The sequence below is a fragment of the Podarcis raffonei genome, chromosome 8, assembly GCF_027172205.1.
Source record: "Podarcis raffonei isolate rPodRaf1 chromosome 8, rPodRaf1.pri, whole genome shotgun sequence".
NCBI classification, from domain to species: Eukaryota; Metazoa; Chordata; class Lepidosauria; order Squamata; family Lacertidae; genus Podarcis; species Podarcis raffonei.
In genome coordinates, this window is record NC_070609.1 from 63,461,938 (window position 1) to 63,479,743 (window position 17,806).

The 17,806-nt window shown below is 46.0% G+C and overlaps 1 protein-coding gene across 5 annotated transcripts in view; it reads left to right on the plus strand.

Moving 5' to 3' along the window:
* AJAP1 (adherens junctions associated protein 1) overlaps positions 1 to 17,806 on the plus strand; it is a 122,378-nt gene that overhangs the window by 44,439 nt on the left and 60,133 nt on the right. For all 5 annotated transcript variants that reach the window (XM_053400401.1, XM_053400399.1, XM_053400403.1 and 2 more), the window contains exon 2: positions 905 to 1,641. In XM_053400401.1, the coding sequence (XP_053256376.1) occupies positions 905 to 1,641 (737 nt within the window). The remainder of the gene's footprint in view (positions 1 to 904; positions 1,642 to 17,806) is intronic.

Genomic DNA, 17,806 nt, shown 5'->3' on the forward strand with positions numbered 1-17,806 from the left:
CTTGGCTGTTGTTTAAAACCCAATTTTATATCCTGACTTCTCCTTTGCTCCCCCGCCATACCTTGGCCATGCAACTCCCAAGACTGTGATGAAGCACTACAAATCCTTCATCAGAGGCTGCCCTCTGACTTCGTACAAATCCAGGATTATGACGCAGCCTGATGACAGTCATAGATAGATAGATAGATAGATAGATAGATAGATAGATAGTGGTACCTCAGGTTACGAACTTAATTCGTTCCAGAAGTCTATTCTTTACCCGAAACCGTTCTTACCGTTCTTAACCTAAGGTACCATTTTAGCTAATGGGGCCTCCTGCTGCCGCCGCACTGCTGCTGCATGATTTCTGTTCTCATCCTGAGGTAAAGTTCTTAACCTTAGGTACTACTTACGGGTTAGCGGAGTTTGTAACCTGAAGTGTTTGTAATCTGGGGCATCAACTAGATATATTTTGGGGAAACGTTTTGGCAAATGTGGGTAGGGAGACCTTTAAGGTGTCTGAGGAGGTGTTCCAGCTCTGGAAACAAAAGTGCTCATTAACCCAAAACGTTGAGCCAATTTGCACATTTGGGATAACAGTATGGTCCAGTCCTGCTTGGACTCCACTCTTGCTGACTCAACCATGTAAAATGTCACATTTAAAGGGCAACCTGTGTTGAAATCCAACAAATCTTCACCACCCAAAGGTTTGTGTGCCAGGGAAGAAATTTCAGAGCTAGCCCACTCTCTGATTTGTTAGCCACTCATGTGAGATAAGGTTTCAGAGACAAGCAGAACTGCCAGATCCATGAGCAACAGTCTGGAGAGTTTCAGTGTGTCATCCTGCAACACTCCCCTTGAATGAACTCTGTTGACTTTTCTGTTTGTTTGCTTCTTTCTAACACAGCTCTGTGTCTATTTGCAGGTCAGGTTATCCTGTACGAAGCCATGCTTGGATTTTAATAGCCATGTTCCGACTTGCCATGGATTTCACCTCTTGTGAATCTTTGGGCCACGGTCATAGGCCCTTGCAAAGACCGGGTCACCATGACCGACATGGATTCTGGCATAGTCCTTTGTGGAGTCTTAGATCCGGGCAGCAGGCCAGGAGTTATGGGCTTCCGGGGAACCATGCTTTCCCCTATTTGGAACGGTCTAATGGACAGCTGGCCAGTACGTATCATTCCAAACGTCTACACAAAGCCACGGACCTCCTCTGGGAAAATGGGCACCCCGAGCACTTTGTGCCCGCCAGATCAGACCCTTCTCTGGCAGACGGGAGTACAGCATACCAGACTTACTTGAGGAGGAGGAAAAGGTACCTCCGGGCGATTGGCAAGCCCACTCCAGAGACCGAGGTGATTGTCTGGGGGTCCACAAGCCCTTTGGAAACCCTGGAGAGCTTCTCGGGAATTTATGGCAGTGCCACCACCATCTCTGTTTTGCGACACAAGACCACCACCATCTCCACCACCACCACCACCACGATCACCACCACAACTGCAGCTTCCACGACGGTTCAGCCAGAAGGACCTGGCCCTGGGATTGGCACACCCAAGAACAACCCCGGTGTGATTAGCACAATGGTACCACCTGCCACTTCTGATGGGAACAGAAAAGAGGTTGGTGCCCCTCCGCCCAAGATCCCAGGAGACACTTCAGGTATATTTATAGATTGCTTTGAGATCTGTGTGTATTTGCTTGCATGTGTGCAAATGTTGCATTTCATTTCCAGTTGTTGACCCAAGCAGGAAAACAAACAAACATACTGGGTTTCTATTGTGATTGGATGAAGGGGGCATCCTGCGTAACAGAAATGCAACACACACGCACCACTAATTCATAGAACATGATATCAGAGTGGTTCACAACAATTTTGTATAAAACCATGCCAAAAAAGCCATATAAAAAAGTTAAAATCTGGAATTAGGAAACTATTGTGGAAAGCTGTATTATCAATTGCCTGAATGCAGCCTGATAGAATAGAAAGGTTTTCAGCAAGTATTTAAAAGTCGGCACAGAAGGAGCTTTCTGAATCCTCTGTTCGCTGAGCATTACACCATACTGGGCCAATGACACCAAAGGCTCGTTTCTTGTTAGGATTGAGACCGAAATGGGACAGAATTAACTGCTTAGCCCATCTGTGTAGCCCACCTGATCCTCATCACTACTCTGCCATTTTGTAACCCATTATAGAAAACCCACAGTGTGGTTTCCTTAATGCCAAAATAATTTTCTTGAACACAGTTGTATGCTGGTAAGTTACTTAGGACTGTCCTATCATTAGGCAGTTGCCTCAGACGGCAGATACTGGGGGGGTGGGGCAGGGGGCAGTGGTGGAGAGATGGTGGAAGAAAGGTGCCTATGTATCAGTTGACCAATCCCTGCTCCCTCTAAACTTCCTTGTTGACTTCCAGTGTGGTGGAGGATACCATCATGTTGGCAGTGTTGAAGGAAGATTCAGCTCCCAGTCTGGTCAGCTTTTGCACCTGAGGCAAAGGAGGCACTCTCTAGCTTTTTGTTTCAAGCAGCAAAAACATAGTCTTTCCCCTGAGCCCCCTAATGATCTGGACATAAGAGCACAATAAGAGCCTGCTGGATCAGAACAATGGCCCATCTAGTACACAGTGGCCACTCAGATACCTATGATGGGAAGCCTGCAAGCAGGATTCAAGCATAAGATCACTCTCCCCATCCTGTGGCTTCCAGAAACTGGTATTCAGAAGCATTACTGCCTCTGACGGTGGAGGCAGAGCATTGCCATCAAGGTTAGTAGCCCCTGATAGTCCTCTCCTCCAGGAATTTGTCTAATCCCCTTTCTAAGCCATCCAAGTTGGTAGCCACCACTGCGTCTTGGGGCAGGGAGTTTAACTATGTGTTGTGTGAAGAAGGGTTTACTTTTGTCTGCCTTGGTTCTTTCAACATTTAGTTTCACTGGATGTCCACGAGTTCTAATGTCTTATGAGAGAAGGGGGGAAACCCTACCCCTTTCTCCTTCCACTTTTTCCATGCCATGCATGCATACTTTTATAAACTTCTATCATGGACCCCTTCTTGGGAGTAGTTTTCTAGTAAAGATACAAACGAACAAAAGGATTACAGTTGAAAACAGAATGAAATGAGTTTCAAGGAAAATGTTCAGCCACTGAGCAAACTGGAACTCCGTCCTTCCCTCCCTCTGATCCTTCATTTTTATGTGTGGTACTCACTGGGGGTTTAAAGGGGGTTTGTCTGTAAGCTCAGTAAATCCACACGTGGGAGCCCTGTAATCGAATCTAAGCGCCATGCTCATTCCTCATAGCGCAACGCAACGATTCCATTCGCTCAGCAGCTGGAAGTGGACTTTCCATTTATTGCAAATTATGTTTGCTATTACAGAAGTTTAGACTGGAAGGCCCTTTGCCACACATGAAGTAAATTAAATCGCAGAGAATGTTGGTTGTGACTCGTAGAGCTCAGAAAGATGCTTCTCTTTAATAAAAGGGAAAGAGAGGAATTGTTGGAATTTACAGTATAATCTATACGCAGATTAATTTCTCTAATGGACCCATCTTCTAGGGAGAAATAGATATTAACTTGTTCCTTTCCCTGAATACTGAACTAGGCATTAGAAGGAGTGTTTGGTAGGCTGCTGAAACGAAAAGGAAAAGCAGCAGTCTTGCATCTGCTCTTTAGCCAGTGCAGCGACCTCCAGATTTAGACTACAATTCCCAACAGCCTAGCCAGCATAAGTTAAGGATCAGAGACAATGGGAGCTGTACACCACAATATCAGAAGGTTGCTGTGTTGACTACTCATGGTGTGGCACTATCAACCTGGAGTGCTATGTCCAGTTCTGGGCACCACAGTCCAAAGGATATTGGGATAGCTCAGTTGGTAGAGCATGAGACTCTTAATCTCAAGGTTGTGGGTTCGAACCTCACCTTGGGCAAAGAATCCTGCATTGCAAGGGGGTTGGTCTAGATGACCCACATGGTCCCTTCCAACTCTACAATTCTATGATTCTATGACAAGCTGGAAGGTGTTCAGAGGAGGGTGACTGGGTTGATCAAGAACGGCTATGAAGAACGGCTGAGGGAGTTGGGTATGCTCAACTTGGAGGAAAGAAGACTGAGAGCTGATGTGATAGCCATCTTCAAATACTCAAAGGGCTGTCTGTCACAGCCTGTCCCAGAGAAGGAAGGCACATGCTTGTTAGTTACCTCTTTATTGGCAAGAGAAACACTGATAGCAGCTTCCTCCATGCTCCGGATAGGCATGCACACATGCACACATGCTTCTAGGTAAAGGTAAAGGGACCCCTGGCCATTAGGTTCAGTCACGAACGACTCTGGGGTTGCGGCGCTCATCTCGCTTTATTGGCCGAGGGAGCCGGTGTACAGCTTCTGGGTCATGTGGCCAGCATGACTAAGCCACTTCTGGCGAACCAAAGCAGTACACGGAAACGCCGTTTACCTTCCCACCAGAGTGATACCTATTTATCAACTTGCACTTTGACGTGCTTTCGGACTGCTAGATTGGCAGGAGCAGGGACCGAGCAATGGGAGCTCACCCTGTCACGGGGATTCGAACTGCCGACCTTCTGATCGGAAAGTCCTAGGCTCTGTGGTTTAACCCACAGTGCCACCCGTGTCCCCATGCTTCTAGGCAGCTGTCCACAAATCTGGGCCCTTTGGAATAGTTGCAGCAACAGGGAAAACCTTCCCTTTTGCCAGCTTATATACATTTCCCTGACAGGTCGCCCACCCACAAGCTGCAACTTCTGCATGGAAGGTGCCACTGCCCTTCCCACTTCAAGCCCCTCCTGGGTGGGGGAGCTTTGTGGGGAGTCTACTGACCTGTCTTTTGGCTAAACAGCCTCTTCTTCTTCTGGCACACCTGGCACACCTTCCTCTCTCTCGGTCTGCCCTGACTCTCCCTCCCCTGACTCCTGCCTTGCAGGCAAAAACGTCACATGCCATAAATCACTGCTCCCTTCTTCTGGGTCAATCTGCTGGTCTTCTGCCTGCGCCACACACCCTTTAGAGCCTGCCACTCCCTGACGCCACATGGAAGATGGAGCAAGTTTATTTTCTGCTGCTCTGGAGGGTAGGACCCAAACCAATGGGTTCAAATGACAGGAAAAGGGATTCTGACTGAACACGAGGAAGAACTTTCTGTTGGTGAGAGCCATTCAACAGTGGAACAGACTCCTTCAGGAAGTGGTGGCCTCTCCCTCACTGGAGGTTTGGATGGCCATCTGTCAGGGCTTCTTTAGCTGTGATTCATGCATTGCTTGGGGTCAGACTAGATTGCCCTTGGGGGAACCTTCCAGCACACAATTCTGTGATTCTACCATTCTATTATCCTAAATGCCTGATGGCAACATGGTTAAGGATGCAACTGAAATTTATCCAAATTTATTTCTAGACTCGGGAACTCTAAAGTACATCATTTTGCTTGCCGCGTCTCCTGATAGCAGCCTTGTGGCTCCAAGGTGAATAATGTCTTGTTCCAGCTTGAGTCAGGCAGGAGGAGGTAGCAATCAATCTTTGGAATTTTATTCACTGGTTGGTTTTCATTTATGAATTGCTTCCTATGCAATTTAAGAAACAAAAACAGCAGAAATGAAAACCTACACGAAAGGACTCCATACATAAAAGCAATTAAAACAATTTCACATGCGGAAAAGCAATTCCATGGATGAAAACAATTTCAAATTTCATACAGACTGGGGTTATATATATATATATATATATATATATATATATATATATATAAAAACTGAATACCTCTCAACTTGAGAGCCTGGTTGAAAAAGGAACACTTTCAATCAGCACTGGAAAGACTACAAAGCCTGTCTGATAGCGGGAGAGGGGGAGAGAGAGAAAGACAGAGTTTTGGTGGTTAGGTGCTGCTACACATAATGCTTGATTCCAATATTATATGGATGGACATATGGATGATGAGATAATATCTGTGCAGTGTTTGCTTGGGTATTTAAGGAGAGCAAAGAACCAGTGTGGTGTAGATGGAATAGAAGTTGGGAAACCTGGGTTCAAATCCCTGCTCAGCTGTGAAGATAACCCAGTAATCTTGAGCCAGCCAGTCACCACTTCTCAGCCTCAATGTTCCTCACCTATTCATTTAATTCTCACAACAACCCTGTGAGGCAGGTTAGGCCGAGAGGCAGTGACTGGCCCAAGGTCACCCAGCTTCATGGCCAAGGGTAAAACTGAAGCTGGGTCTCTTGGGTCCTAGTCCAGTACTCTAACCACTACACTCTCTCTCTCTCTCTCTCTCTCTCTCTCTCTCTCTCTCTCTCTCTCATCCTGCCTTAAAACTCACATGCATTTTGCACATGCTTTTCTCCTGATGTATTCATTTTGCATTATAGAATCCATTCCTGCAGATTTATATTCCGTAATATACACCATTTCGGTGCGCACTACCGATTGTTATATATACTTTTTGAGGAGGAGGAGCAGAAGCGGAAGCTAACTCCTAACCCTAACTCTTGCCTTTGGCACCTGATATGTGTGTTTCAAGGACCCGCCCTGTCTTTGTGAATGTAATATGCTTCAATTGTTTTTAATTCTCAGTTTTAAATTGTCGTTCCTACCCTGCGACCTGCTGGTGACAGGTGGGTAATAATCATAGCTGTCAATGTTTTCCTTTTTTTTAAGGGAAATTCCCTTATTCCAAATAGGATTCCTCGCAAGAAAAGGGAAAAGTTGACAGCTATGGTAATAATAATTGCAGATATGAAGAGGTATGAATTTTGAAGGGTGCTGTGCATAGTTAAACTATGGAACTCACTGCTGTAGGGGGTTCATTTTTTTTTGTTCATATGGTGGCTCAGAAAATGCAAATTAGGTAGCTTTGCATTAAATTATAAACTAATTTCTATCTCATTCACTACCTGGACCTTACAGGATAATCAGCTTACTTTGAGTGGTTTGCTACAAAAAGGCAGGAGGTTGCAGACTGGGAGGCCCCCCGCCTCTTATGCTATTTGTAGCTGAAACCTGGAGATTAGGTGAGGAGGGATGGAGGGAACGTGTGCCTGTTCACCCTTCCTACAAACACCTTGCTACCAATTCCGATCACTTACTGATTCAGTCATTGCTCCTGCCCCGACACCCTCCGGGAGGTGCCTCCACTTCCGAGGATGTGAAGCAGGCTTTCTGGAGCTCCGTTGCTATTGGCAACAGAGTTCGACATGTGTTTGAAGTGGAGCAAGTTCCGCCCCCACACGCTGATACTGAGAGAGCATCGCTCTGTTGTGGGGAATGAACAGGAAAGGGCATGTATTTCAGGATCTTCCCCTGGAGGGGAGAGTGTTGCTAGGCATTATCCCTGACTTTGAGAAAAATTGCAAGGTTTTTACCCCCTCCCTCTTTTCTTTTTTCTTTTCAAAAACCCAATAACAACTTTCTTTTTATAAAACTTTACGAGAGTTCCTCTTGATCAATAATACATGATGTATATAATCTTGGCTTCAGTACACAATGTTACATCTTGTTAGACATTATATCGTGTTACAGCGCACTTGTGTGCCATAAAAGAAGGCCGATGCCTCATAGAAGCACACAATTGGACACTCTTGGAAACCCAAAGCAATAATGCAGAGAGGAAGCTTTCCACTGTGTCCCTGGCTGAATCAGGGTTCTGGGCAAACTTCCTTACACTCAGCCTCTGTTGTGGGCAGTAAATGGTGAGCCAGTTCGATATAGCAGCTAGGGTGTCGGTCTGCGATCTGGGAGACCAGAGTTCAAATCTCCCGACTTGGCAATGAAGCTCCACTGGGTGACCTGGATTCACAGTTGCTGCGTCTCAGCCTAACCTACCTCACAGGGTTGTTGTGAGGGATTGAATGGAGAGGGAGGAGAACCGTGCATGCAACCTTGAACTCACTGGAGAAAAAAAGCTGGTCTATAAATGCCATAAGTAAATGAAATAATGAAATTGTGTCTTCTTCAACTGGTAGGGTGGGCTCATCCCTTAGACAAGGCTGCCTCTTGTGTTTCTGCATGAGTTGCTGGTTTACTATGAGAAGAGGATGCTGGTCAAGATGGGCCACTGGCCTGATCCAGCAGGGTTCTTATGCATCTGTAAAATGTGTGCAATTTAAATGCATTTTCTTTCGTTGCCATTTCATTTGGAAATAAGCCTACAATAAAATGCAAGTGAGATGGAATGGAATTAAGCTGAACCATACATTTTTAGTAGTGGGGATGGGATGGACAGTGTACAGGAAGCTCAAGCCGGAATGAAATTGCACCCTCTGCACTGAGGGGTGGGTGGAATTACTCTGAATCGAAAGCGCTGGCAAAGTGGTCCCCAGCGACACTCAGAAACCAACTTTTAAGGGCTTTCAAAACCCTTCCTCAAAGAAGATGAGGTGAGCTTGAAGTCTTCCTCATACCTTCTCCTTTGCAAGTGGAAAAAATGGCTTGGGAAATGCATGCGAATTCATCAGGAATAAGATGGGAGGCATGAGGGTTAGGGCAACCCCTCAGCTTGTTTTGACCCTTAGCCTCCCCATTTGGCCACAGGGGATAATGCTAGTAACTCACCACGAGCCACAATAGCCATGTTCTACCTCAGGCATAGGCAAACTCAGCCCTCCAGATGTTTTGGGACTACAGCTCCTATCATCCCTGACCACTGGTCCTGTTAGCTAGGGATGATGGGAGTTGTAGTCCCAAAACTGCTGGAGGGCTGAGTTTGCCTATGTCTGTTCTACCTCCATTGTCAGAGGCAGTAGATTCATTTGAATGTCAGTTTGCTGGGAGAGAGACACTGTAGCACTTGGCTCCTGCTTGGACATCCTGTGAGAATAGGATGCTGGGCAAGAAGAACATTTGGATTGAACCAGCTACAGGATCTTCCTATGTTCTTAGGTTCACAGTATAGCCCATTCTACAACCAAATTCTACTCTTTTTGTTGACCAGGCTTTCACATATTATTATTATTATTATTATTATTATTATTATTATTATTATTATTATTATCCTGTCTTGCCTCCCAACAGGAACTCAAGGTGGATTACAGGTAAAACAGGTGTGGGGGGTGGGGGTGGGGGTAGGAAAAAAAATCCTTAAAAAACAATTAAACAGTAATAGAATTAAAGGTTTAATAGAATTAAACACACACACACATAGAGTAAAAACATCATAGCCCCAGCACTTTCTTTAAAATCAGTGATTTTATTGGAACAAGAAAATCTTCACCTACCGGCTGGAAAACAAGGAGGGAGCCAGTCTGTTTTCTTGTGGAAGGGCGTTCCAAAGTCTGGGGCCAGACACCAAGAAGGCCCTCTCTTGCATCTCCACCAAGCATTCCTTTGAAGGTGGCAGGACTGGGAGAAGGGCCTCTCCTGAAGAACTCAGAGCCTGGGCATGTTCATATGAGGGGAAACTGTCTTTCAGATAGCCTGGGTCTAAGTTGTACAGAGCTTTATAGACTTCTGAGGTCTATGAAAACAGTTGATGCCATAAAGCTACAGGCTCGACATTAGCCACTCCCTTGGTTGACTATATCAAATAAAACTGCTTCCATGCAAGTTCCTATGACTCTAAAGGTGGAGCCGCCATAGCACTGCCCCATATTTAGACAGAGTTTAAGTGAGGGCTTAAACTGGGGCAACAAATGGTGGGAATGCAGGTGAGCCCCACACCCTGCAATCATTTCTATGCATGCTGACTCCTGTTCAGGGGAGGGGGAATGGGTTTCTCTTGGAGCTGGAGTGGAGGGTGGGCATGTGGGGAGTAAATTTTGCATGCTCCCTTCTCCACAGGCAAAGCCCCTCACATATTTACTTGCATTCTTTTATAAAAAGGTAAAGTAAAGGGACCCCTGACCATTAGGTGCACTCATGACCGACTCTGGGGTTGCGGCGTTCATCTTGCTTTATTGGCCGAGGGAGCTTCCGGGTCATGTGGCCAGCATGACTAAGCCACTTCTGGTGAACCAGAGCAGCGCATGGAAATGGTGTTTCCCTTCCCGCCGGAGCGGTACCTATTTATCTACTTGCACTTTGACATGCTTTCGAACTGCTAGGTTGGCAGGAGCAGGGACTGAGCAACAGGAGTTCACCCCGTCGCGGGGATTCGAACCGCCGACCTTCTGATCGGCAAGTCCTAGGCTCTGTGGTTTAACCCACAGTGTCACTCGTGTCCCTTCTTTTATAGGGCTATGCAAATTGAGCCCGAGATGTGATGTGTAATCTACCATGCCACTGCTTGTGGTTGGCATTTTGAGCTATTAACAATGTGTCATGAGATGCTCACGGGTGCTTTCTTTGCTTGCTAACTGGTGCAGCCCATGGATTATGGGGGTGAATGAAGGCATCACTTAGACCCACCCCCCAGCCACATGTAAAGTAGGTGTCCAGGGCTCATCCTGGTATGGGACCGCAAGTGTTACACATCCTCAAAAGCTTTTCCTTTTTGCCTCCTGTGAAATATTGGCTGGTATGGACCGTTACGTGTTTCACCAAAATATCTCTTCTTTTCTCCAGCTGGGAAACACAAGCATCATTCTCCGCCCCCTCCCCATCAGTCCTTTCAAAGGCCTGGAAAATGCTGTTTCTCTAATCTTCTCTGCAACCAAAATGATGCGCTCAGCATCTCCAGATCCCCTCCCCTGCTTCTGCTGGTGTTTTCTAAGCAGATACCTCAGGTTGCTGCTAATTGATGTTTTACCCAAGGGTTAAGGTTTGGACAAAGGAGAATCCTGCTGTTCCATACCAACATCTGACAGGTCTGAGTCACGAGGGGAGGGGGGGGAACCACGGCAATGCAATGCTTGAACCATCATCGACTGACCACTGCTAATTGCAGTGGCATGCAGATTGGCCCTGAGCAGACTCCTTTCCCGCTTGCTGACATCAGAAGGAGATGATCAGAGTTAATTTGCCGGATTGCAGATGGGGAAGAGTAATGCTGAATTGCTCAGATTCTCGTTCCTCTCCTGCGCTGTGTAAGTCATCTCTGACTCTATTGTTATGAGAGAGGGAGAAAATAAACTTTTCCCTATCTGCTTTCTTGATGCCATGCATCATTTTATAAACTTCAATTGTGTTGCCTCTTAGTCACTTTTTCTCTAAACTATAAAGTCCCAAAACACTGCAACCTTTCCTTACTTGCTTGGGAGTCTCTCCACCCCCTTGATCATTTTGGTTGCTCTTTCCTGAACCTTTCCCAACTCTACAATATGCTTTTCGAGGCCAGAGCTCTACCTGGTATTCCAAGTGAGATTGCATCATGGATCATTTTAACGGCATGGTGATATCAGCAGTCTTATTCCTTTCCTAGTGCTCCCTTGCATGGAATTTGCCGTTTTCACAGTTGCTGCACACTGGGCTGACATCTTGATCAGGTTATCCGCTGCACCCGCAAGGTCTCATTCCGGCTCATTCACTGCCAGCTCAGACCTCATAAGCAAATATCTGAAACTAAGGTTTTGCATGGCATTATATTTGCCACAAGGGGCAGCTGCTCACAGATCCCAGCAGTTATTGATTTTCAGCATGTGGGCACTAGGCCAGTATCAACTGGCCAGTATTGATCAGTATCATTGTTTATGGTCAGGGGGAAATAATAACACACGAATGCGCTTAAGATCTCAGGAAAGTATACATCCCCTTTCTTCAGAGGAGTGGGCTACGTAGGGTTTAATGCATACTTTCCTTCCAACAGTTCTGTGAGATAGGTAGGGGTTTGTGAAAATAGCCTGTGAGAAATCAGCCAGTTAGCTTCATGGCTGAGCTGAGAGATGGTCCCTCATCTCCAGGTACTTGTTTAGTCGTTAGGTCATGTCCGACTCTTCGTGACCCCATGGACCAGAGCACGCCAGGCACTCCTGTCTTCCACTGCCTCCCGCAGTTTGGTCAGACTCATGTTTGTAGCTTCGGGAACACTGTCCAACCATCTCGTCCTCTGTCGTCCCCTTCTCCTTGTGCCCTCAATCTTTCCCAGTGTCAGGGTCTTTTCCAGGGAATCTTCTCTTCTCATCAGGTGGCCAAAGTATTGGAGCTTCAGGATCTGTCCTTCCAGTGAGCACTCAGGAACTGTTCTATTTTCAAGCAGTATTGGTGACCCTATTGTATGATATTCTGGACAACTAAGTGTGGTTTTGTTTTCAAATGGACAGGAGGTAGTGAAGACCATCAGCTTGGGTGTACAAAAGAGGACTGGACAAATTCATGGAGGAATGGGCTATTGGTGGCTGCTAGTCTTGACAGCTGTGCTCTGTTTCCACAGTTGAAGGCAGCAATACCTCTGAATATCAGTTACTGGAAGCTACAGGAGGGGATAGTTGCTCTTGCAGGTTTCCCAGAAGAGGCAGCCACTGGGAACAGGATGCTGTACTAGATGGGTCATTGGCCTGATCCAGCAGGCTTTTCTCATGTTCTTATGCATGCTTTTTGATCTTCACAGTAATCCATATTTTTCTTCCTACGTGCGATTGGATAAAACCTACAAAGCAGAACTGGATGGAGGCTGGCTTTGTGCATTGCCACGTTGCCTAGACACTGCTCCCAAGGACGCTTCTCCTGCCTCTTTCGTCCTTGTCAAGACTGAACCTTTGGTGCATTCAGTTGCTGACATTCACAAAATTCCACCGAGAGCTGGTTGATGACATTGGTGCCACTACAGCACCAGAGATGGAGCGGGGAGTGTGGCACATCTAATTAAAGTCAAAGTCAAAGGAAACCTGTTAAAGGGGAAATTTCAGGTGCCAGGGAAGGACAAAGACTTTTCCTTTTGATCCTTTATCTGAAACATTTCCTTTACACTCTATAAAGCACATTTGGATTCTGAAACTAATCGGCAGTCAGTGCCAGGGGTGCCAATTTGAATAAAATATTGGGGAAGCCCAGGTAAGCCCCACCATGCATAATTGATCACATAATGCAGTGCACATGCACCATGTGAATGGCAATGCCCATCAACTTTGGGGTGGCCTGGCCCCCCTCAATTTTTTTTTTTGGGGGGGAGTGCCCTTGGCCCCTAGGAGTTGGCTCCTGTGGTCAGTGCCGTTGGGCCAGGATCAGTGTTGTTTGCTCAAACCATCTTGCCCCGGTGAGCAACCTAGCCGCTGAATTCTGCACCAGCTGAAGTTTCCAAACTGTCTTCAGAGGCAGCCACACACAGAACACATTGCAGTAATTAACCTAGAGCTTACCAGAGCCTTGGCAGCAGAAGTTAGGCCACCCCTGTCCAGATAGGGGTGCAGCTGGGCTGCCAGCCAAATGGAAAGAACTCCACACCCTTGAGACCATCTGAGCCTCAAGTGACAGTAATGGATCCCCAAGTTGTCTACCCACTCCTTCAGAGGGAATATAACCCCATCAAGATCAGGCCACCTCCCATCCATCTGGCCTAAGGAACCACCCACTAATAGTCCCTCTGACTTATTTGGATTGAGCTTCAGTTGATTGGCACTCATCCAGTCCATTGCCATGGTCCAGTGCAACACCTGCCACACCTGCAGATGTAAAGGAGAAGCAGAGCTGTGTGTCATCAGCATATTTCTGACAATGTACTCCAAAACTCTGGATGGCCCAACTCAGCAGTTTCATGTATATGCTAAGCACCATGGGGGATAAAATTGAACCATGAGGAACCCCGCATGGAAGGCTCCACAGGGTGGAATGATACTCCCCAAACATCAACCTTTGAAAACAACCATCCGAGTAGGACTGGAGCCACGGCAAGGCAGTGCTACCCACCCGCAACTCAGACAGCCTCTTCAGAAAGATGCCATGGTCAAATGGGGTCAAAAGCCACTGAACATCACACAAAAATGCTGATTAACTTTCATGTGGACTTGTTTTTTAAAATAATATTAATATTAATAATATGAGATAAAATTGCAAACTGATATGGAAATGTGAAGAACTGATGAGTGGGGGGGGGACACGAATCTGAAATTGACAGATCCTCCCATCCCTAATTGTTCCTGCTGCAGCCCCCCCCCCAAAAAAAGTGAGTAATTTTGACTCAGGTCTAAGAACAGACAATGGCAAGGGAGGTTTGAGTCTGAAGGTTACCCATCCAGTTAAACAGACCATCTTTATGGTCCTAGTATTTCCATGGATAATCCCATCTAGAGATGTGAGCAAAATCTGAATTATTTGGGCACCTACAAAATGTTACATAATTTGTCACTTCAGGTCTTCAACAAAGTGAATGCACATAGAATGAAATTCCATGAGCATTTGCAGGATTATGATGCCCTGGACCATGTTGTTTTTAACCCCCTTTTAGGCAATAGTAAATATTTCTATGTTAGCTTCACTTTACACAAGTAATCTCCATTCTGCATACACCCCTATTGTTTGTGTACAATAAGCCTGCAACTTACGTGCATTTAACTTATGCACATTCAGCTTTACAAGCATGACTTTTTTTAAAAAAGAAAGGAGTGGGAAAGGGGTGGGGTTCCAGGAAAAATCTCTGGCATTTCCATCCACCACTGAACCCAATGAATTTTGACTTTACATGATTTTGGCTTTTGGTGCAATCCCTCGAACGTAACCCCCATATCAGTTGCAGACCTACTCCATATTAAAATGATGTAAAATTACATAAATCAAAAGATGTCATCAGTTATGTGGCCAGAATTCATGATGCAAGAAGCAGGTGAAAGTTTCTGCGAACGCTTACAAAATCCTACGAAAAAGCATCGAATCATGAAAGGCAAGGTGCTGCAAAGCAGAGTGTGCTCAATAATTTGCAAAAAAAGCAAAGAGAGATGAAACCCATTATACCACGAGTCCTGCAATTTCTGAAGTTCCTTTAGCCAGCTTCATATTAAGTTGATCTGAAGTTGCAGGGCGAATCTCAGGCTGCTGATCTCGAGGCTCTAAGTGTGAGGTGACAGCTGTGCGCATCCCGCAAGATGCTCTCATTTGGTGCAGGAGGCTTTGCGTTCCGCGTGGAGACACCAGATGCTCGGAAATGGAGACTTGTCGGTCCCTCTTAATCTGGTCGGCTGAATAGTACAATTTGTTGTGTTCGTCTTCTTAAATTTAAAGAGAACTGTGCTTATTTAGGACATGTATTTTTTGCTGTTTTGAAACGGGCGGAGGGGAACATGCACCCCAAGGGCCAAATGCGACCCTCCAACCTTCTCTCCTTGGCCTCTGGGACTCTCTCTAAGGCTACACCTCTTGGCCCAGGCCATACCCAATATGCCTTGCACTGCACTACCGGCAAGTGCTTTTTCCTGGCTGGAAAGTGTCCATAGAAGATAGAAGGGTGTGTGTGTTTGTGTGTGTGTGTTTGTAAATCTCTGGCTTCCAGTAGCTGAAATCTGGCTTGATGTGTAACAGCAAAAGTTGCATTGATTGCTCTGCCTACTTTTGACTCTGGGTCCACTCTCTTTGTTGCCTATGGCCCCACCTACTACAGTGGTACCTTGGGTTAAGAACTTAATTCGTTCTGGAGGTCTGTTCTTAACCTGAAACTGTGCTTAACCTGAAGCACCACTTTAGCTAATGGGGCCTCCTGTTGCCGCTGCACTGCCGCTGCATGATTTCTGTTCTCATCCTGAAGCAAAGTTCTTAACCCGAGGTAATATTTCTGGGTTAGCGGAGTCTGTAACCTGAAGTGTATGTAACCTGAGGTACCACTGTATAGGCCTTTGGCCCCCAGAAGCTTGCTTGTGAAGCTGAGAAAAGCTGCCTCACCTCTCTCTTAGGATATTGATCTTTTAACATGTGCAATGACGGAATGATTCTTTATTTTTTCTTATTTTAACGTCTCAAAGATAAAAGGGTTTTCTGAGCAGTATGGCATAGTAGAACATTAGCTTTGGGCTGTGATAGGTGTGCTGGTAACTGGGAAGAGTAGGGCAGCTTCCCTCAACCTCGTACCCCCCAGAGCTCCCATCAGGCCCAGACAACATCGCCAAGGGATATGGATTGTGGCAGTTGAAGTCCAACAACATGCAGATAGCACCAGGTTAGGAAATTCTGCAGCAGGGTGTCTGAGAAAGGCACCGATACCAGAGGAAGGGTAGTCAAGAAACTGAGCATCCTTATTCAATTTCTGCAAGGGTAACTGGGGCAAGAGGAAAAGCTCACATGGAATGCAGCAACATCTCCATTTCTGTTTGCACAATCTGCCAGCCTGGACCTGCCAGGAGTCAACACTTTGCCTTAGGGAGAGGGAGAGGAGAGGGGAGGAATTTGATGCATTTTCCACTCAAAGCCAAGTCACACTTCCTGAAACAAAATGAGAACTGAAACACAGCCATCCTTCAAAATCTGCACATATCTGAATTTTTCAACGCAGTTATTCAACCGAAGAAGGCTTTTAAAGATGCAGCTATATTAGGGGAAAACATGCATAAAAATCAATCTATTAGTGAAAACAACATACAAAAACGCATTATATAATGAGGACATTTACTGCAGAAATGTATAGATTAGTCAAACTCCACAGAAAAAGGTTTATTAGGAGCAATTTGACGCTGAATAATTTTAACAAGCATTATTTAAAAAGAAATTTGTAACTTGTTGAAGAAATGCAGATGAATTTCATGGTTATGCATGAGATGAGATGTTGATCCAGCAAGCTCCACCCCTCCTGCCTCTTTCTTTGAAGAGTGGGGCAGGCATATGCCTTAGTATAGCCATTGAGAGGTATCTCTTTTCTGGGCAAGCAAACAGGCACTTCCACCAATGGATTGGGCATGTGTAAGGTTTGCTCCTGTTGGCACTGGTGTCTCTTTGTCCTTGTCAATGGAAGTGCCAGATCAGCATCAAACTTACTTTCAAGCACTTCTCATAAGCTTCCTGCTGGGGCATCAGATTGGCCACGCTGAAAACAGGATGCTGGACTACCTGCCCCCCACTTTAGCCTGATCCGGCAGACTCTTTTATACAGTGGTACCTCGGGTTAAGAACTTAATTCGTTCTAGAGGTCCGTTCTTAACCTGAAACTGTTCTTAACCTGAAGCACCACTTTAGCTAATGGGGGCCTCCTGCTTCTGCCGTGCCGCCGGAGCACAATTTCTGTTCTCATCCTGAAGCAAAGTTCTTAACCCGAGCTACTATTTCTGGGCAAGCGGAGTCTGTAACCTGAAGCGTCTGTAACCTGAAGCATCTGTAACCCGAGGTACCACTGTATTCTTATGCTCTTGTGCTCAGGTCCTGCTTTTGAACTTGGGGGATCTGGTTGGCCACTGTGAGAACAGGATGTTGGTCTAGGTGGGCACCCTTTGGCCTCATCCAACTGCAGGACCAATCTTAGGGTCTGAAGTTGGAAATACAGGCAGACATATGCAGTGGAAGCTAGAGGTGAACACATGTTTCCATCACCTTCCTTTTCCTGGACTAATGGTGCTGATGGATAGCAGTCCATGGCGACTAATTGGAGAGGGTTGGTAGAATAGATGCAGGTGCAGGCTTGTACATTTCATTTCTCAAAAAACCTAAACAAACCCCCAAGACCAGGTGCATAGCTTGCCTCCCCTGTCATGTTGTGACCACCTGGTGTGCTAATGACATCACCCGCAAGCTCATTCAGGAATATAACTTTATTCAGTTGTGTGTGTGTGTGTGTGCGCGCGCGTGTTTTACAGTGTGTGAGGGAACTAATGAACATTCCCCTGTGTTGTCAGAGAAGAAGGATGTCCTGCGGTTTTTGGAACCTATTTGTGGCTTTCTTGCAAAACCTGGGCTGCGTACAGCGAATGATCTGCTTAAGATCTGCTGCCTTGGAATGGTGGAGAGAGGGGAGGGGAGAATCAGGTCAGGAGTGATCTCTTGGTGTCCTGGTATGATTATTGCTATTAATAAGAGCAGCAGGGAGTCATCTGTTTCTCGCA